A 19,193-nucleotide genomic window follows, 5' to 3' on the forward strand; every position below is an offset into this window, starting at 1 on the left:
TAACAATAAATATAAACAATGTAGCAATAATAAACTTAATATTAAAATATAACCATAATAAAAGCATAAATATATAAAACATGAACTCAGATGGCAACCGATGGTCAATATGAGAACAAAAACATATGTTTTTACATATTTTTACATTAGGGGCCCTGTTTACTAAGGTGCAAGTTTTTAACTAACCATGTAGGCATCAATAGGGATATTGTAAGCACGTACATGGTTTATGCACGTTAAAAACATTAACCCGCCTATAATGCTTAGTAAACATGGCCCTAGGTTTATTATTGTTACATTATTATGTTTATATTTATTGTTGTTTATTATATTTTATACTTATATGCTTTTAATATACATTTTTTATTTTGCATGTAGTATTTTGACCCGAGGCAGACGGCAGAACCATCGAAACACGGTCCCGTGTCGGGGCACATACGTGTATTTGGTGCAAATAAAGTTACTTCAATCAACCTTCGGCTGGAGAGACTTCTTGGTCCACCCCTACTTTTTTCTCTGCTAACATTTTCCACAACTTAATTATGCACGGCATGAAAAGATACTTTCTACAATCTTTTTCAATCTATTGGAGTTTCATGAAGTGTCCTTTTGTATTAATGTTGTTTGAAAGGTTAAACTGTTCTCTATTCAACCATTCTACCCCACTCAGGATTTTGTAAATTTCTATCACCCCCCCCCCCCTCATTGGTCTGTCCTTCAAGATGAAGAGCCATAATCTGTTTAGCCTTTCTTCATAAGCGAGGAGGTCTATCTCATTTATCATTTTTGTTGCCCTTCTCCAATTCTTGCTTAGCTCTGCTGCATCCTTTTTCAGATGAGGCAACCAGAACTGTCCACAAAATTCAAGGTGCAACTGTACACTACTACTACTACTATTTGACATGTCTAAAGCGCTACTAGGGTTACGCAGCGCTGTACAATTTAACATAAAAGGCCAGTCCCTGCTCAAAGAGCTTACAATCTAAAGGATAAAATGTACAGTCAGACAAGTAGGGGTCATCAAAATGGTCTCTATATGGACCCATATAGAGACATACTGGCATTTTCAGCTTGTTCCTTTTTGAAGTCTCTAATATTCTATTAGGTTTTTTTGGCAGCTGCTGCATAGTGTGTTTGTGAAGAGCTAACTAAACTAAGAGGTCATTTTACTGAAGTGCACTAAGCACTTGGTGTGTGAATTAGCATAAAGAAAGAGCATATGGCTATGGTAAGTGTTACTGTGTTAGCACGATGTCTACTCATTCATGCGCTAAATGCATAGCCTGTTATGAAGTAGGAAATGGGTGGGAAATAGACACAGACTACACACTGCAATCAGTGCTCAGTCATTTATCACTATCACTGGTGCAGAAAGTGTGCATGCACTTACCACCACTGTGATATCTATTGGTACACTTAATATAGGGTAAAGATTTTCTTAGTAACAACTTGAATAAAGTGGTGTGGTAGCTGTGTTAGTCCACTTTTAAAGGTAATAAACAGAAATAAATCAAAATAGAGAAAAGTAAATAAGATACCTTTTTTTTATTGGACTAACTTTGTACTTCTTCAGATTGGAAATAAGCACAGTATTAAACATTCTAATTCCAATCAGGATGCCACTCGTGGGCCAGCACTTTACAAAACCAGAACATTGCATCAATGATCTTATTTTAAGACAAGGAAAGACTTTTGAAGTCAAAATGATGAAGTATTTTAACACCCCAATTCCATCAAGCTGTTGACACAAAGTATCGAGAATAGACTGTGCGACATTCCATTCATAAGCAGAGGGTAGAAATTGTGAGCTCTAATTACTGTGTTCAGGCCTGCAACATTGCTACAAGAGGGCCTAAATGTTCAAAAGCCAGACCCTAGCTGGTATAGCTGAGCTGTAACTGTGAAGAAGGACTCCGGTCCAACTAATATAGTTTGAACAGTTCATTTGGTAAGAATGATGCAAGAAGAATTACTTGATTCAGAAATGTATAAAGCAATAAAGATAAAAGTTATGTTACATAACGTTTAATTGTTGATGACAGGCTCAAGAATAATGAATATTAATTACTGTTATATGTTGAATAGTTTGGACCCTTGAGGACAAGCAGTTTCCGATTGAGGGAAGAATGTAACCCATGGTTTGAGAGTGGGCCCCCGGGTAGCAGGTTGTTAGAGGAGTGACTGAAGGACCCAGGAGGAGCACAAAAGATATATAAGGGAAACCTTGTTGGAAGGATTTTGTCTCTGGTTCTGCCTCTTGATAAAGTAACTAACGCTGGATGTGGGAGTTAGGTGTTACTGTCATTTCCCCTGCCAGATGACCCATTGCAAGAGAAGGGGAAGTCGAGTAGCATTGTAACCAGTGGATTGATTATCAGCAATTATAGGAACCAAGAACTTGGCAGATTGGAGAGTACGGCCATAACGGGGGCTCTGGTAGAATTGTAGTATACCCCTGGTTGATAGCGAGACCTTCGGGGTGGCAGCCTGAAGGGAGTATGCAATTACTGGAAGCCCAGCCCAGATGGTATTGAAGTAAGTTGGCAGTGTGAAAGCCGCTCTCGGTTTTGACTGAGCTGCTGGAAAGGCATAAGGGTTAAGCATGCGTTTTAACCCTGATATGTATTATTGCTTATAATCACTGGGAGAGCAATACGAGTTACAATTGACTGTAAGAATACCAATGCAGACACAGTGCAAACCATCAGTGGCTCCAGGGGCGTATTTGTGTGGGGCCACAGGGCCCTGGCCCCCTTCCCGCCGCCAGCCCTCCCCTGCTGCTGTTTCTTACTTTTGCGCCGAGGTCTGCTTCCTTCTGCGCCTTTAAAAATATTTCTTCAGCTGGCAGGGGACCCCAACCCCCCGCCAGCCAACCCGAGGTGATGTCTTTCAAGTTCTTCATCCGCCATGGCCGACGCGCTGGAGTTGAGCGGCTGAATCCAGTTCGGAGTTGGGCGGTTTTCCGCAATCCGCCGCAGGAAACTTTTGCCCGCGGCAGGTTGCGGTTTTATGGGCTTGTTTTGGTTTTTTTATGCTGGTTTTGGGGTGGCTTTTTGGCCGGCGGGGGTGGGGCTAATGGCAACAGAGGCGGGGTTTGTGACATTTTGGGCGGGGTTTGCCAATGTATTGGGCGGGGCGATGACGGTGGGGGTGATGATGGAATGGCCGGGAGTGATGGAATGGGCGGGGCTGACAGCGGGGGTGGGGTGTGTGCAGTTTTTGGGCGGGTTTTGGGCTGTTTTGTGTGGGAATTTTTTTTTATTTGGCACCTTAGGTGCAGTGTTGCCAGGTGGGCGGTTTTACCGCCCAATTGGGCGGTTTTCCGCGACCCGCCGCGGGAAATTTTTGCCCGCGGCGGGTTGCGTTTTTTTGGGCTGTTTTTGGCCTTCAGGGCGGTTTTTTCGGCCGTGGGGGGGGCGGGGTTAGTGACGTTTTTGGGTGGGGTTAATGACGTTTTGGGCGGGGTTAGTGACGTGGGAGGCGGGGCCGATGATGTGGAGGCGGGGCCGATGACGTGGGAGGCGGGGGCGATGACGGGGAGGCGGGGCCGGTGACGTGGGAGGCGGGGCCGGTGACAGCGGGGGCGGGGTTGATGACGGCGGGGGCGGGGTTGATGACGCGGGGGTGGGGGTGTCAGGGGCGGGGTTTGTGTTTGGGCGGGTTTTGGGCTGTTTTTTGGGCTCCATCGGGCTGGAAAAAAATTTTCCACCTGGCAACCCTGCTTAGGTGGAGCTAAAAGGCAGAGTAGTAAGGTTCAGGGTTGGGGCCTGTACGAAACTTTCACTCTCTAAAATTGCTTCCCTTTGGTTGCATGACGCAGAAAAGATTTCCTGGCCTCCGAAGGCTTACAATCTACTTTCGTATTTAAAACGACAGAAGATTAAGCTTTAAACTCTGGGTTCCCTCCTCAGCTCATTACTGTAATAACCGCTAGTCTCCTAGACTGCTCTACTGTCCTTAAATTACGCTTGTATGCAGACTATATGATTGTGAATTAAGCAAATCAACTTCTTCTTCCCGTTCTTTCCGGCATTACGTCATCACAGCACCGCCCCCAAGACCAAGAGATTACTATTCGCGCCTTTTCCCCTACCGTTAGTTGAAACATCAACCCTCCATGGTTAAAACGCGATAAATAACCAGAAAAGAATTGGCGCCTTTCAGGCAGCTAGAAATGACCTCCTCCAGGAAGCAAAGCACCAATTAAATTCCAAAAAGCCACCGCGAAACCCGCCTCCGTTGACCCGAACCGCCAATGAACTCCATGCCACGACCACCCACTAGAACTAGGAAAACCAAGGAGGTTTCATGACAGCTTCGTTCGTTCTCCAACTTGGCTTCTAAGGAGGGGGGGAGGCCGTTGCGTGATGACGTCAACACGTCCGGGAATGTACGGCGCGCGCGGTCTACTGAGAGAGAGTTTGCGGTGGGAGACTGAGTAGTGGCTGTTGCTGCTGACGAGCTTCAGTTATTTGACCTTTACCGTCAATGGCTCGCGCATCCCTTGAACTCTCGGTTCCTAGTGTACCGGTAGCTCCCTCTTGTTTCCGAGCGGGATTCCCGGGCCGTGTTTTGCCTCAAGTGACTACTCGCGTCCCGGGAAACTGCGTCATTAGCAGTACGAAAACTCGCGCCTGATAGCCTCGTGTCCCCGCCCCCCTCCCTCGGCATTTTCTTTCGTGAACTTGCTGCTGCCGCGTCCATCTTCCCGGGCAGGGGAGTCATGCCTGGAGTGGTAGAGGCGGAGGGTAGTGTGCTTCCCAAAGGGAGCCCGTCCCGCAAGAGTAGGCTGTCTCTCAAGTTCTTCCAAAAAAAAGAGACGAAAAGGGCGCTGGATTTCATAGAACCGCCAGAAAGCGAGCCCAAAGGGGCGGGAGAGGCAGGCCCTGAAATGTACGTAGCGAAAGTTTTTCCCCACCGTCCACAGGCTGAGCTTCTCGCTGCCCAGCTAATATTGTTGAATTAGTCCTGGTATCTGGCTTGATTAGTTAAGGAGATGATGTATTCAATGGAAAGAAACTGGTTCTTGTTGCATGATCGGTGTGTTTCCAGTTAACACAAGTAGCACATCGTAGATTTAGCACCACAGAAGCGTTCAGGATGTTGCTTTAATTGGACAGCTTTATGCTCTGGGGGGGGTAATTACCTTTCCGAAGGCTATGCTTTTGTATGAAAAGTACTGCAGTAAAATTAATGTGATCGTGTGCTAATTCTCAGAATTTCGTTCAGTTCAGGGATGTTGATTCCCTTTTTGTTAAAAGATGTGATTCTAATAGGCGTCCTAAAATCAGGTGATATCTAATAGAACTAAGAGGAAAGAATACAAACTACTTTTAAGTTTTATAGGCTAAAATAGTAGCATTGCTTTAAATAAATATAAATTGCCCAAGATGTTTATGGAAGAAATTGGACTATTGAATCTAGGGAAGGAATTTCGCGGGGAGCAGATGAGGAAAGCTTAAGTAAGGGCTAAGGTCTATTGACAGCAGCCCCCCTTGTCAGGGAAAGCTTACCTTTTGGAAAGTAAGCTTGGATTGAATTAAGAGAAAAATATAAGACAGGGACCTTCCAGGTCAGATATGGGAGCTAGTGAATTGGTGGTAGTTTTTGGTATTGCCTAAATATTTGTACCCAAGCTTAGTCATTTTTCCATAAGCAAGGCACAAATAGATGTTTTTTACGGACATCTTGCATTTACAGTTACTCACTCCTTTTTAGTAGCAGTGCTTTAACACCCAGCTTACTTGATTTCTGTTACTGTAGTTTGGCAATCACTTTTTCAGGCCAGGTTGTGTTTTAGGTTTCTTGCAAAATCTCATCTAAGAATACTGTGTAGTGAAACATTGTAATAAATCCCCTTTCAGTTTCTGTCTTATTGCTTAAAGGGTAGAATCTCCCTCAGGAACATTACATTGGGTTAAGCCAATGGGGAAAAATTACTGCTGTGTGTAAGGATAAATACTCCTAGGCTTGTTTGATATAGGACTTCCTTCCTTTTTTTTATATATACATTTTATAGTACAGCGCTGCGTAACCCTAGTAGCGCTCTAGAAATGTTAAGTAGTAGTAGTATGGAGTCTTTAAATATGTCCAATAAGTTTCTTGGACAGTAATAGAACAGCAGCAACATCTTATTGCCTTTAGAAAGAAGATTTAATTTGCCCTCCAGCAGGCTTTTTCCTCTAGATTAAATGGGAATTGTGGCACTGGTGAGGTGATTGTTGATTCTTATTGTGGAAGAGGTATTTTGTATTGTGATTTGAAAATTGATTTCCAAAACAATACGCATAAAATGCTATATATATATATATATATATATATATATATATATATATATATATTGTACAGTAATTAGAATAACTGAAAAATATAAACAGTGCAAACTGTTCACATCACAGGGAGAGGGAGAAAGTGGAGAAACTGAATTACATAAAATCAAATTTAGTAATATAGAAGAATAATCTTAACAGTCAATATGGTTGAACCATTTATATCCAAACAAAAAAAACAGCACCACGGGCCTTTAAAAATGGAACACAGTTCTTTAATGAATGAGCCTTGACAAAAAGACCCGACACGGGCCGTGTTTCGGTGACTAGCACCTGCGTCAGGGGTCACAGTGATGACGTGGAAAACTTGGGGAATAACTCGAATATATTCCTCTACAATATATTATTCCTTACCCCAAGTCTCAAATAGTAAAAGCTACAAAGCACCAAGGCACTTTCACTTTCTGTATCCAGGTGCTAGTCTTTAGTTTGTACTTCGTTCCCTCTCTTTTGTTATATGAACCATTTATATAAAATAAGGAACTCAGCTGTTAAAAAGGCAAACACAAGTTGTCTTACATCCTCTTTAGAAACAAGCAGTCTTTATAAGTGATCTGTTGTCAAAGAAAACAAATTTATTCTCTTGGTGGCACACTAAACATTTGCAGAAGGCATGGGATTGATTGTGGTGTGGGTAATTTGACTTATCAGTGTTTTGCTACTTTAACCCCCTTTCCCTCCAGATGTTTAACATGAAGGTGTGGAAGTAAATGCAGATTTTCATGCCATGAGGTCTTGTTAAATTGTGTTGGGAAATAAGGGTAACATAAGTGTAATTACTTGCAGTAAATGTATGGAGGATGGGTTGGCACTTAAGGTGCTCTGGAGTGTGATGTGGTTTGGACCCTGGTGTCCTAGTAGATATTAGAGAGCTGCACGGGAACAGGGTTAGCAGGGATCCCCTCCGGGTCTGTGGGGATGGATGCAGGTCCTGCTGGATTCACATGGAACTGTAGTGCCAGGCCAGTCTACCTACTCTTGTGTTTCTAAGTTAACTTAGCAATTATAATAGCACTTAAAAAAACTAATGGATATGGTCAATAGCATTGAAATCCCCATAAGCACTGAGGGGGAAGTTATCAACATCGGCTATTATTGAGGGGGGGGGGGGGGGGGTTGCTTCTTTTTACATTTTTAGCAAGATACGGCCTCCAAAACTGAACACAATACTCCAAGTGGGGCCTCACCAAGTGACTGGGATGGGGTGGTAGACAGAGTGGCAATTAGCCATTTGCTGCCCACACAGATGGAATTGGAGCCAGTAAAAATGTACAGACTGATTCCAGCTTCAAAATAAACTTATCACATTTATAATAATTTTTTTCAGGTTTTGTTTCTGTAATTAATCAAATGTCTCTTAGATTTACTATACATAGGAGTTGGAGTCGAAGGCTTGGTGTACTGAATTTACAGCCCTGGTGATTAGAGGCATCTATCTTTAAGCAGACTGAAATCTTCCAGCTTGCCCAGTTTTAACTGTTTGAATTACACCACCTTGGTTCAATCAATGTCTTAACACAGCCCCTCCTTAGAGACCCTTGGTACAGAGATGCATAATAATTGGCAAAATGAGGGTAACTTTATGGATTTTAGGTTATCCATAGGGGAGTTTTAATATCTCCTTCCTGCTTGCATTTTAGTCCAGCCATTGCTTAAACAGTCCATGACAGATATCTTTTGGACACTTGCACTTGTGAGCCTCCTGATTATAAGACACTTCAAACTCGTACATCATGTTGATTTATGCTGTAAAACAGGCAATGGACCACACTGCAGGTGAACGGTGATTCGAACGTGGTCGCAGCTGGAGGTGCGCAGTTGGTTAAGTCTACATGGGGAGAGACCGAGAAGGAAAGCCGGGGAAGCACGGTGCTTGGAGCATGCCGCTGGTGGACGCTAACAGAGCACCTAAGAACGCGGTCACAGCTGGAGGGGCGCGGATGGTTAAATCCACCCGGAGAGAGACCGAGAGGGAAAGCGGGGGAAGTGCGGCACTTGGAGTAGGCAGCTGGTGGATGCTTACAGAGCTCCTAGGAAGAAAGAGCCGTGCCAAGGAACCACATGGCTGCAGGGAGAGAGCCGGTGGGGACATCCAACCTGACTCCAGGGAACCGAAAGCGACCCCATGGAGGAGGAAGCAGAAGAGAGAGCCGCACCAAAGATTCACATGGCTGCAGGGAGTGAGCTGGTGGAAACATCAGATCTGACCCCAGGGAACCAGGAGGGACTCCACGGGGGAGGGGGCATGCCGCAGGAGAGCGGTGACTTTGAGCCCTGGGAATTGAGAGACTCCCACGAAAATACTGGTGGAGGAAAGCACCAAACTCTCCACGAATGCGGTCACAGCAGGAGGGGCGCTGGCAACAAATCCTCCCGGGGGCAAGATCAAGAGGGAAAGCCAGGGAAGTGCGGTGCCCAGAGCATGCCGCAGGCAAGCGCTGATCGAGCCACTGGGATCCAGGAGAGAGCTGCACCGAAAAATTGCACCGCTGCAGGGTATGAGCCAGCAGCGACATCCGATCTGACCCTAGGAAAAACGGGGGAACCATGTCGCACTGCAGGGGGTGAGCAAAGCTGGGAGTCAGCGTGGGAATACCACATCTGGAAGGACACGACCATACCAGGAGCCTTACCTCCTAGAATCAACAGGGGCGACCTACAGCTGGAGGGTCGAGAATGTAATCAGAACCTTGCCTCCTATAACCCGAAACGTTACCCTAGATGCAAGCTGCATCCCACAACCGGAGGTAGGCATCCGAAGACTCACCTCCTAAAACACAATCCTAGACGCAAGCGGCGTCCCACAACCATAGATTTAGGATTTTTTTGTAGAAAGCAGATCACCAATTAGACCAGTGTCAAACCAAAAATTTAACACAACATAAAATGAAATGAAAATTACCAACATAAGGGAATGGGTCATTTTTATCTTCTACCTGATTCTACTGTGGATATTTGAGCTGCAAGCTACAGCACTTAAGGAATGGAACAAAATACTGGTACTTATATTGGAAAGATGGTGCCCCTGCCATCTACTAGAAGAGCAGAACCACAAAAACCAAAACAAACCAGGAAACAACATACCAAATTACGGTGAAAAGATTAGTCCAAACAACTAAAATGAACATAAAGCCAAAAAAGAAAGAATGAACAGACAACTACAAACAGTCAAATACAGCGACACAAAAAAACGAAACATAGTAGGTTACATAAATGCGAGGTCAGTAGTTAACAAGTCAAACACAATCGGAGACTGGATCAAAAATTAACACCTAGGGCTGCTATTCATAAAATAAACATGGCTGCACCTCGGACTACCTGGTTATACAAAACGTATGTCTACCAGACTACAAAATAATATATATATAGTAACAGAACCAAAAGGAAAGAAGGAGGAGTTGCCTTAATATACAAATCCTCCTTCAAAGTAGAACACGTCACAGAACACAAAACCTCCGCAACTGAACTTCTGGCATGCAAAATTGCAAATCCAACAGGTCCATTAAACTGCATACTCGGTTACTGTCCCCCGGGTAGCTGGTCCAGTGGTCAAGAGGACTTTATGGAATTTGTATCTAACATCTGCACTAACTTCTCCAATGTCCTTCTATTAGGTGATATTAACCTGCACCTAGAAAACCAGCAAGACCATACATAATACTGGAAACCTGTCAACCTTCCTTACACAATGGGACCTCAAAACACCACAAGGCACATCATCCCAGACAAAAGGTCATCTATTGGCATACTTGCATACAGATTCTCAACGGGAAAACAACCACAAACTAGAAAGACACAAATAGGAAGAAGTGATATGGTTAGATCACAGCAAACTCACATTCACACTTCAATTGAAAGAAAACGGCAAGAAAAAAGAAGAAAAAAAATCACACAAATATCTAACTAGAGGAAAGGTGGACAACCACACCTTCTGGCCAACAGCGCTACACAAGCAATCTCCCAACAACATCCACTTCATGAGTAAATGGGACGAACTAAGCACAAACACACTGAACAAAATAGCACCACTTGAAACGGAAAAAAAAAACATGTAAGAAACCACCACGCCCATGGTTTTCAACGATGAGCTATGAGAGATTAAAAACAAAACAAATAAAAATGTAAGAAACAACCACACCCATGATTCAAGAGAAATAAAAACTAGGAAACTAGAAAAAAATTGGGCCAAAACCAAATTGGCTTGAACAAAACCGAATGGAGGAAAACAATACGAAAATATAAACACAAGATAAAAACAGCAAAAGCCAAATACTACAGCACATATGTGAGCCAAGATCAGATTAACACGAAAAAGTGTACAAACTCATGAATAATTTACTAAACTCCAAAAAAGCTACTAGCATCAAATAAAACACTACGAACTGCAAACAAGCTCGCAAAACACTTTGAACAAAAAATAACCTAACCAAAACACACACATCTGTCATGGACTTTCTACACGCTTGCGTGTATGAAACCAAAAAACGAACATATCGAGGCAGACAAAACATGGACATCATTCACGATACCTACCACCAAATCAGTTAAAACTATGCTAACAAAATACGCCCATGCTAACTGCCTACTGGTCCCATCTATCTGATGAAAAATCAACCAGACTGGTTCATAATGCCTCACCAAACACACAAAATACATGTTTCTAAATGGTCAATTCCCCCCCCCCCGGACAAGCCAACATCATACTGACCCCAGTCCCCAAAAACGCAACGAATAAGATGAATGAACTCACAAATTATAGACCAGTGACTTATATACCACTACTGACCAAAATGATAGAGGGCTTAGCTCAACAACTAATGGAATATCTAACAAACTTCTCAATCCTTCACAGATCACAATCTGACCACTACTCAGCACTGAAACGGTCTTAACTACGCTGATTACAAAATTCAGAAGGCTGATGAGCCAAGGCCAGAGAATCCTACTACTACAATCTGATATGTTGAGTGCCTTCAATATGGTAGACCACACAACACTAATGACCCTACTTGACAACATGGGGCAGTTGCATCCTGGTTCAACGGATTCTTACGAACCAGGTTATACCTAGTAAAGATGGCCAACCAACTCTCAGCCTCCTGGATCTCGGACTGCGGAGTGCATCAAGGCTCCCCACTATCACTGATACTGTTTAACATAATAATGGACCCACGTGGCAGGAAACCGGAAAAAATGGGGTTCAACCCATTTTATATATTCCGATGTGGTGACCATTTACATACCGTTCAACAAATATATCACAGATTTTGGGCAAGGGTTAAAATAAGCCTGGACCTCATGGAAAACTGGGCCCTGACTTTTAAACTTAAACAGGGACAAAACCAAATTCCTAGCTCTATGTAGCCAACACATCCCATGTCTGACCAAAACTTCACATGTGACCAAAAGATATACGCAATAGAATCGCAACTTAAAATACTAGGAATACTTCTTGACAAACACTAATCTCTTGAAAATCAAGTCTCGGCAGTCACAGCGAAAAAGCTTTAAAACCCTATGGAAAACTAAGAAGGATCAGAGACTACTTCCCTAGACAATCCTTCCGTCTAATAGTACAATCAATGATTTTGTCCCAACTAGATTACTGCAACGCAGCATACGTAGGATGCACAGAAAACCTACTAAGATTGTTGGAGACCAAACAGAACACAGTAGCAAGACTGATACTCAAAAAAAAAAAATCAAAATATGAAAGAGCTACATACACCACTGCTTACAACACTACACTGGCTCCCAATCAGGTCCAGACTGTTTTTCAAAACCAGCACATATCTTCAAGATACTATTCGGAATGTCCTGATTATATGCTAGACTTGATTGAATTATCACCAAGAAATGCGCATCCAGAAGCTAGAGGTTATCTACTACTACACCTGCCCAGCTGCAAAACCATAACCTACAAATCAGTCTGTATGGTTGGATTTAGCTACCTGTTCTGTAAATGATGGAACTCGATCCCCAAGGTCATAAAAAGCATTAATGAGTACCCAGGAAAAGCCTAAAAATCTATCTCCCAAGAAATGTTATGGCTGAACACTGATTGTAATGTAGTAATAATTACAAAAATAGTAATCATTTAATTGATAACTGTAAGCCACATTGAACCGAAACTTGTTTTTGGATAATGTGGGATACAAGAACGAATAAATACCAGTGAACGTTAAGCATATATGCAGGAACGCTTATGTGGAATACCCTGCCTGGCCAGTTGCATATAAGCACTAGCATTCAACAATTTAAGAAACCGTTAACAACACAGCTTTTTGTACAAGCTTTTTTTCTGATAGGCAATGCAGGTTTGGAGAGTTTGATGGCAGTGCTTCATGTCATGCATGTTAAGATCTATTTTTGTTATTTTTTATTTTGGCATCTTAATATATATGTTTTTATGGAAATTGTTTAGTTTATAAATTAGTTAAGTGTTTAAAATATATTTCTAAAAGTCTAGACTCAGACCAGGAAATCTTATATAACGCAACATTGAGAACATGTCTTTACTTGTAGCCATAAATGGTTATTGGTGTGATCCAAATGTCTTGAAATAAACTTTTCACAAAAAGGTCATTTTGAAACTACTAATAACATAGTGGCTTCTATTTATGTTCTGACTGTTATTTGAATCTAGGCCCATTTCAAGAGTCCGAAGTAGAGAAATGATGGCAAATTATTACAGCAAAGGTCATCCAGTCTTCCTGATTTACCTCCCGGTTTGGAATATACTGTAGACTTACAGTTCATCTAGCTCGCCCCATGCAGTTTTTCAAGTAGGGTTCTACTGCTTTTGCTTTCTTGAATTATTACTGTATTTGCCTCTAACACTTCAACTGCAAGCCTGTTCCATGCTTCCCTTTCTGTAAAGAAGTATTTTTAGTGATATCTTGAGCCAACCCCCTAAATATATCATTTCTAGTGGTTTTCACACACACTACCAAATTCTAGTATCAGTTAATATAGTACAGGGTTCTCTTTTGAGGCTTAGTCTGACTTAAAGTTTGACGATGCTCTTTTCAGAATTTAGTAGGCTGTACAAATAAAGCAAAGTCATTTTGAAAATTTAGCTTAGTTTACCTGTCTTTATTTTTTTCTTAATAGTTGTGATCAGGTTGTTCCTGCAGCGCATCCATCATCCCCTGCTTGTTGTGAAAGAAAGGAGAAGTTGCCACCTTTTGCTGGCTTGAATAATCTTGGTAACACATGCTACCTTAACAGTATACTTCAGGTAGGATCACAACCAGGGCTTTGGGAAAAGCTCGTTTTTTTTAATATAAACATTCATTCTGGGAATAAGTAGACTTTGAACAACAGAAGAAATCAGTTTGTTCAGGGACAAGACTGTACCATGTTGCAGATAGATTTACTGGAATATTGCTGACTTAGGTGTTCTTTATTAAAGTGCATTAAGCAGTTAATGTGGGAATTTGCTTGTGCTATAGTTAATACAGTGGCTTAACATTTGGCCTGTTCTAATTCCTGCATTAATAGACAAATGTGGATTTCATTATAGATTGAGAAGGGACTGTGCTTTACGCTTATTGAGCTAGATTCAGTAAATGGCACTCAAAAATTGGCACCAAAAGAATCAGTGCTTGGTGCTATTCTATAATGGGCACTCAAAGATGAGCATTGAGTGCCAGGACTTAAGCCTGCTGAAATAAGGTGTAATTCCCAGCACCCAATTTATGCGCACATTTCTGGTATTCTATAACACTGATGCAAATTTTAGGGATACCCATGGCCACACCCCTTTTTGGGTTGCATGCAATGGGATTCAGACACACATTGTTACAGCGCATAGCACCTAAGTGCTGGCACTAATTGGCTCTTTAGCCAGTTTAATTAGGTATACATCTTGGATCGGCGCCCAATTTTGGGCACCATATATAGAATCTGGGGGATAGTGTGTTTAACTCTACTACATTGGGTGGTGCTATGGCATTGCAGATAATGCAGATGCACTTAATGTATGGTATATGCATTGTGTCTCCATTAACCATAGAAGAAGGATATTATTTTGTCTGTATTTCTGGCAAGTTATTTTAGTGCTTGTAAAATTAAACTCTTATAATTAAAATAAAATAAAAAAAACCATAGAAGAAGATGCTGAGCGTGTCCTCCCCCCACCCCAACAGTTAATATGGAGGTTTTGCAGTTAATCTAAAACTAAATGCACAAACTGCAAAATGTTAACACAGCTTAATAAAAGGGAGCCTTTTTCTTCCAATTAGTTGAGCTGTATGGACATGACCACTATACTTTGCTTCCATTCGTGCTAGAATGTTTTAATGCTGATGCAAATACAGTTACACATGAATTTAGCACTTAAACTCATTATTATTGTTCATAGGTGCTATACTATTGCCCAGGCTTTGCCACCGGTGTGAAATACTTAAATAACATTATTGTAAAAAAGAAAGAACTGCTGAAAAATGAAAAGGATCAAAAAGACAAGGTAAAAATAGATTATTCTTTTATTATACATAAATGTGATTTAAGGTGCTAATAATAGATACAACCAGTTCTTAACTTTGGTTCTTTAAAAAGCAGGAATTTGTAGATTTGTCAGTCTTCCCTCTCTTCTTCCTCCCCTCTGTTTCAATTTCTAAACAGCTAGACTGAACTGCACTGGACTTTGGAGGTTGGTGAAGGGAAGGGGTCTTGACTTTGGTACCTTTTCAAATTTTGTGAGCGATTTGGAGGGATATAAGAAGGAGGGGCAGAATACACAATTTGCCCATTAAAAAGAAATGTATAGAAGGAAAGCAGCTCATATCTTGAATCACACTCATGTTTAAATGTAGGTTATAAGCAATTTTAACTGTATGGAGTGAAAGTATGGTTGATGTTCCGTTATTAATTTTTAGTCATTGGTAATAATGTGTAAAATTTATATTCTCAAATGGCTTGGGCTTATGGAGTTCTTTCTAGAAGACTGTGTATTGATATGAAAATTAGCAAGAACACTCTTGTTTTATTTTTGCAGGCTGGTTGTAAAGAAGCCTTGTCAACGTCTTATGAACTAATTTGCAGTTTGCATTGCCTGATCCTTTCTGTTGAACAGCTTCAGGTCAATTACCTCTTAAATCCAGAAAAGTATACAGATGAACTAGCTGCTCCACCTCGAAGACTGCTGAATACACTTAGGTACTTAAGTTTTATACAGACATGTATTTATTACATTTGTATCCCACATTTTCCCTCATAGCAGTAGGCTCAATGTCGCTTACGGGTTCTGGTGAGGAGAGTACCAACTCCAGGAATATATACAGAGTGGAAAATAGAGTAACAGTAGGTGCAAGGAAGCTGATAAGGTTCTGCAAAAGAGAATACAACTCTGGGACGAATATATAGTAGCATATAGAGAGAAGTAATCCCAATGAGGCTGATAAGTCTCCGGGGATGGGACTACAGCTTCTAGTGAGCAATACAGAGTAGGATAAGGGTAGAAGTACACTTAATTATAACTGGTGTGGTGAAATTCATACAGTTTGAAGTAATAGGATTATGTGAAAGGGGTATTTGTTCATTTCTTAGATTGAAAGATGTGATGCATTGTTCATGAATTAGTTCGGGTCTGCTGGGTAGGCTTTCCGGAAGAGGTGAGTCTTGAGGTCTTTTTGAAATTTTAGATGGGTGTTCACAGTTCTAATGTTTCTAGGTAAAGCGTTCCAGAGCTGGGTACAAATGTAGGAAAAGCTGGATGCATATGTTGATTTGTATTTTAGTCCTTTACAGTTTGGGTAATGCAGGTTTAGAAACGTTCTTGATGATTCGATGATGTTTCTAGTTGGTAAGTCGATAAGTTCGGTCATGCAGGTTGGGGCCAGACAATGGATTATTTTGTGGACCAGAGTGCAAATTTTGAAGGCTGTTTGTTCCGTGATTGGTAGCCAGTGCAGTATTTCACGTAGGGGTTTAGCACTTCCAAATCTTGTCTTTCCAAAAATGAGTCTAGCTGCCGTGTTCTGCGTGGTCTGGAGTTTCCTTAAGAGCTGTTCTTTGCATCCCGCATATACGGCGTTACAGTAATCAACATCTGATAGTGCCATTGTTTGAATTATGTTACAGAAAGTTTCCCTTGGGAAGAATGGTTTGATCCGTTTGAGTTTCCACATTGCATGGAACATTTTCTACGTGGTGGCAGAGGCTTGGCTCTCCAGGGTTAGGTTGGGGTCAATAGTAATTCCAAGGATCTTCAGTTTGTCCGATATTGGGAGAGTATGTTCCAGGGATTTTATGGATGAAGGGAGGTTTATTTTGTGGTGAGAATAAGGCAGTGAGTTTTTTCCTTGTTGAGTTTGAATGCCGATGCCCAGGCATCCATTAAGCTTAAACTAGTCTTTATTGCAACAGTGATTTCTGTTGAATTAGAGTTGAATGGTATATAAATGGTGACATCATTCACATACAGAAAAGGATTAAGATTATGCTATAGGGCATGAGCAAGGGGGATCATCAGATTAAATAATATGGGTGTGAGAGGTGAACCCTGGGGTACTCCGCAATCGGTACTCCATGATGGTGATATGTTTGAGTATGCTTTTACTTGATAAGATCTCATGGTTAGGAAACCCTTGATCCATTTGATTATATTCCCTCCTATGCCTATCTTGTCGAGTATTCTTAATAGTATATAGTGGTCAACCATATCGAATGCGCTTGACAAGTCGAATTGCAAGAAGAGTATGTTTTTACCTAATGCGATTTCCTTTTTGAACTTGGCTAGGAGAGTTACCAGGACGGTTTCTGTACTGTGGAGAGATCTGAAGCCCAACTGTGATTCATGAAGGATTGAGAAATTGTCGATGTATTCAGTAAGTTGTTTAGCTACAATGCTTTCCATCAGTTTGGTTCTTAGTGGGATGGATGCCACAGGTCGGTAGTTGGTGATATCGTTAGTTTTCTTTTTGGTGTCTTTTGGTAATGGTGTGAGTAGTGTATATTACCTTTGTCTTTGGGGAATATGCCATGCTAGAACAAGAAGTTGAGGTGGGAGGTAAGTTCAGTGATGAATTGAGTGGGGGGGGGGTGGTCATTAGATAATCGGGGCAGGTGTCCAATTGACAGTAGGCTGTACAGATCTTATTGGTTGCTAGTGCTATTGTTTCTTGTGTGATCTGGGCAAAATTTGTCCGAGTTCGGTCGGCTGGATATTCTTCTGAGCGTGGGTCTAGCTCATTAAAAGAAAAAAAAAACAATTTTGCCTTTGAAGTAGTTAGCAAGATCGTCTGCTGTTGGGATTCCTGATTTTGTTGAGGACACTGGTTTTGTGTCTAGTAATTTATCCAGTAGCTTGTATAACTTTTTCATGTCTTTGTAGTTAGAACCTAGTTGTTCATTATAGTAGTTCCGTTTGGATTTTTTGATTTCATATTTATATTTTCTATGTGATTCTTTCCAAGCGTTTAGATTTTGATTGTTTTTGTTTTTTCTCCAGGCTCGTTTGAGTTGTCTGGTTCTAGATTTTAATTGTTTCACATTTTCGTTGAGCCATGGAGTCCTGTTTGGATTGTGAATGTTTTTTGTTCATAAAGGAGCTAATTTATTTAGAACGGTGATACATCTCGATTCCCAATCTGCAAGATAGTTGATGGTATCAGGTGGAATAGACCAATTGTAAATTGATTGCCAAAATGCAGTTGTGTCCACTTTACCTCTGGTTTGGTAAGATTTTTTTCATGGGCTTTGAGATGCCCATTCTTCAGCCAATGTAGGGTCAGATTTAATTTGAAGTGATCTAACCATGGAATTTCCATTCATTTGTGGTCAATGACTTTAATGATTTGGTCTGTTGCGAATTTATGGGTTAGGTCAAGTGTGTGGCCTTTTCTGTGGGTGGCATTCAGATGTAGCCATTTGAAATATCATAGTTGAAAGAATTCCTTACAATCTTGGACACCAGTTGAGTTTGGGTCTTCTAAATGAAGGTTTATGTCCCCAATGACTAGTATGTTTGAGTTATATGTACAAGTGGCCGATATGAAATCCATTAGGGTTATATATGCTTCGCTCCAAGTGCCTGGCGGTCTGTAGAATAGAACGCAGTTTAGATTGCCGACTACACTTTTATGTTGCAATCTGATTGAGCCAATTACTAATTGAGGTGTGATTGATTCAGCAGTGGTTTCTAAAGTGAGATGGGATCTGTAGATTATGGTAATGCCTCCGCCTCTTTTACCTATTCTGGTCCAGTGTGTAATGTTGTATCCCGGAGGGCAAAGGTCCAGTATTATGGGATCTTTTTGGTCATGGATCCAGGTTTCGCTGATGAAGAGTAAATCTAAGGTTTCCGATGTGATCCGATCTTTTATAATTTCTATTTTGTTTATTATTGATCTGACATTGATATAACCTATTTGAATTGTAAGGTATGGATCTTCCATAATGGTGAAAGTGGGAACCTTTATTAGTTGTCGTTTGTATGTTAATTTGGATTTATTAGAGCTTTTTTGTGTTGGTTGTGCAGTTTGTTTATGGGATAATGTTTTGCTATTGTAAGTTCTGTTGCCGGTTTGGTTGAGGTTGGTGTGTCTGGTAATCCTGAATCGGCTGTGTAGTATTGGTATGGTGTTATAATCATCGAGAGATGTGGCTAACAGTATTTGGACCAATGTTAAGGAGTAGATTCCTAGGAGTAATTTCATTACGTTCATTCTGGCTCCTTTGTGTAATAGTGAGTGCTTTCGGTTTTGCACTTTCTCAGAGGATCCTATGTGATCTGTTGTGTGTTAAATGATTTCTAAGAATGAACTCTTGGGGGAGAGTGTGGTGTTAGGGGTAATGGTTTTTATGAAGTGAGGTTTATCTGGACTAAGTTCGTGAAGTAAAGAAGGAGTGTGCGTGTTA

General features: G+C 41.3%; 1 protein-coding gene across 2 annotated transcripts in view; it reads left to right on the forward strand.

The window, feature by feature from the left end:
- The first annotated feature begins 4,387 nt into the window (after positions 1-4,387).
- USP1 (ubiquitin specific peptidase 1) overlaps positions 4,388-19,193 on the forward strand; it is a 29,656-nt gene continuing 14,850 nt past the window's right edge. The window contains exons 1-5 of one of the 2 annotated variants that reach the window (XM_030205566.1): positions 4,806-4,893; positions 12,976-13,114; positions 13,443-13,569; positions 14,695-14,799; positions 15,331-15,491. In XM_030205566.1, coding sequence (XP_030061426.1) covers positions 13,101-13,114; positions 13,443-13,569; positions 14,695-14,799; positions 15,331-15,491 — 407 coding nt within the window. In that variant the 5' untranslated portion in view covers positions 4,806-4,893; positions 12,976-13,100. Of the gene's footprint in view, positions 4,894-12,975; positions 13,115-13,442; positions 13,570-14,694; positions 14,800-15,330; positions 15,492-19,193 lie in introns of both variants that reach the window. The other variant, XM_030205565.1, reaches the window with a different exon arrangement.

This window comes from Microcaecilia unicolor, chromosome 6 (genome assembly GCF_901765095.1).
Source record: "Microcaecilia unicolor chromosome 6, aMicUni1.1, whole genome shotgun sequence".
In the NCBI taxonomy this organism is placed as follows: domain Eukaryota; kingdom Metazoa; phylum Chordata; class Amphibia; order Gymnophiona; family Siphonopidae; genus Microcaecilia; species Microcaecilia unicolor.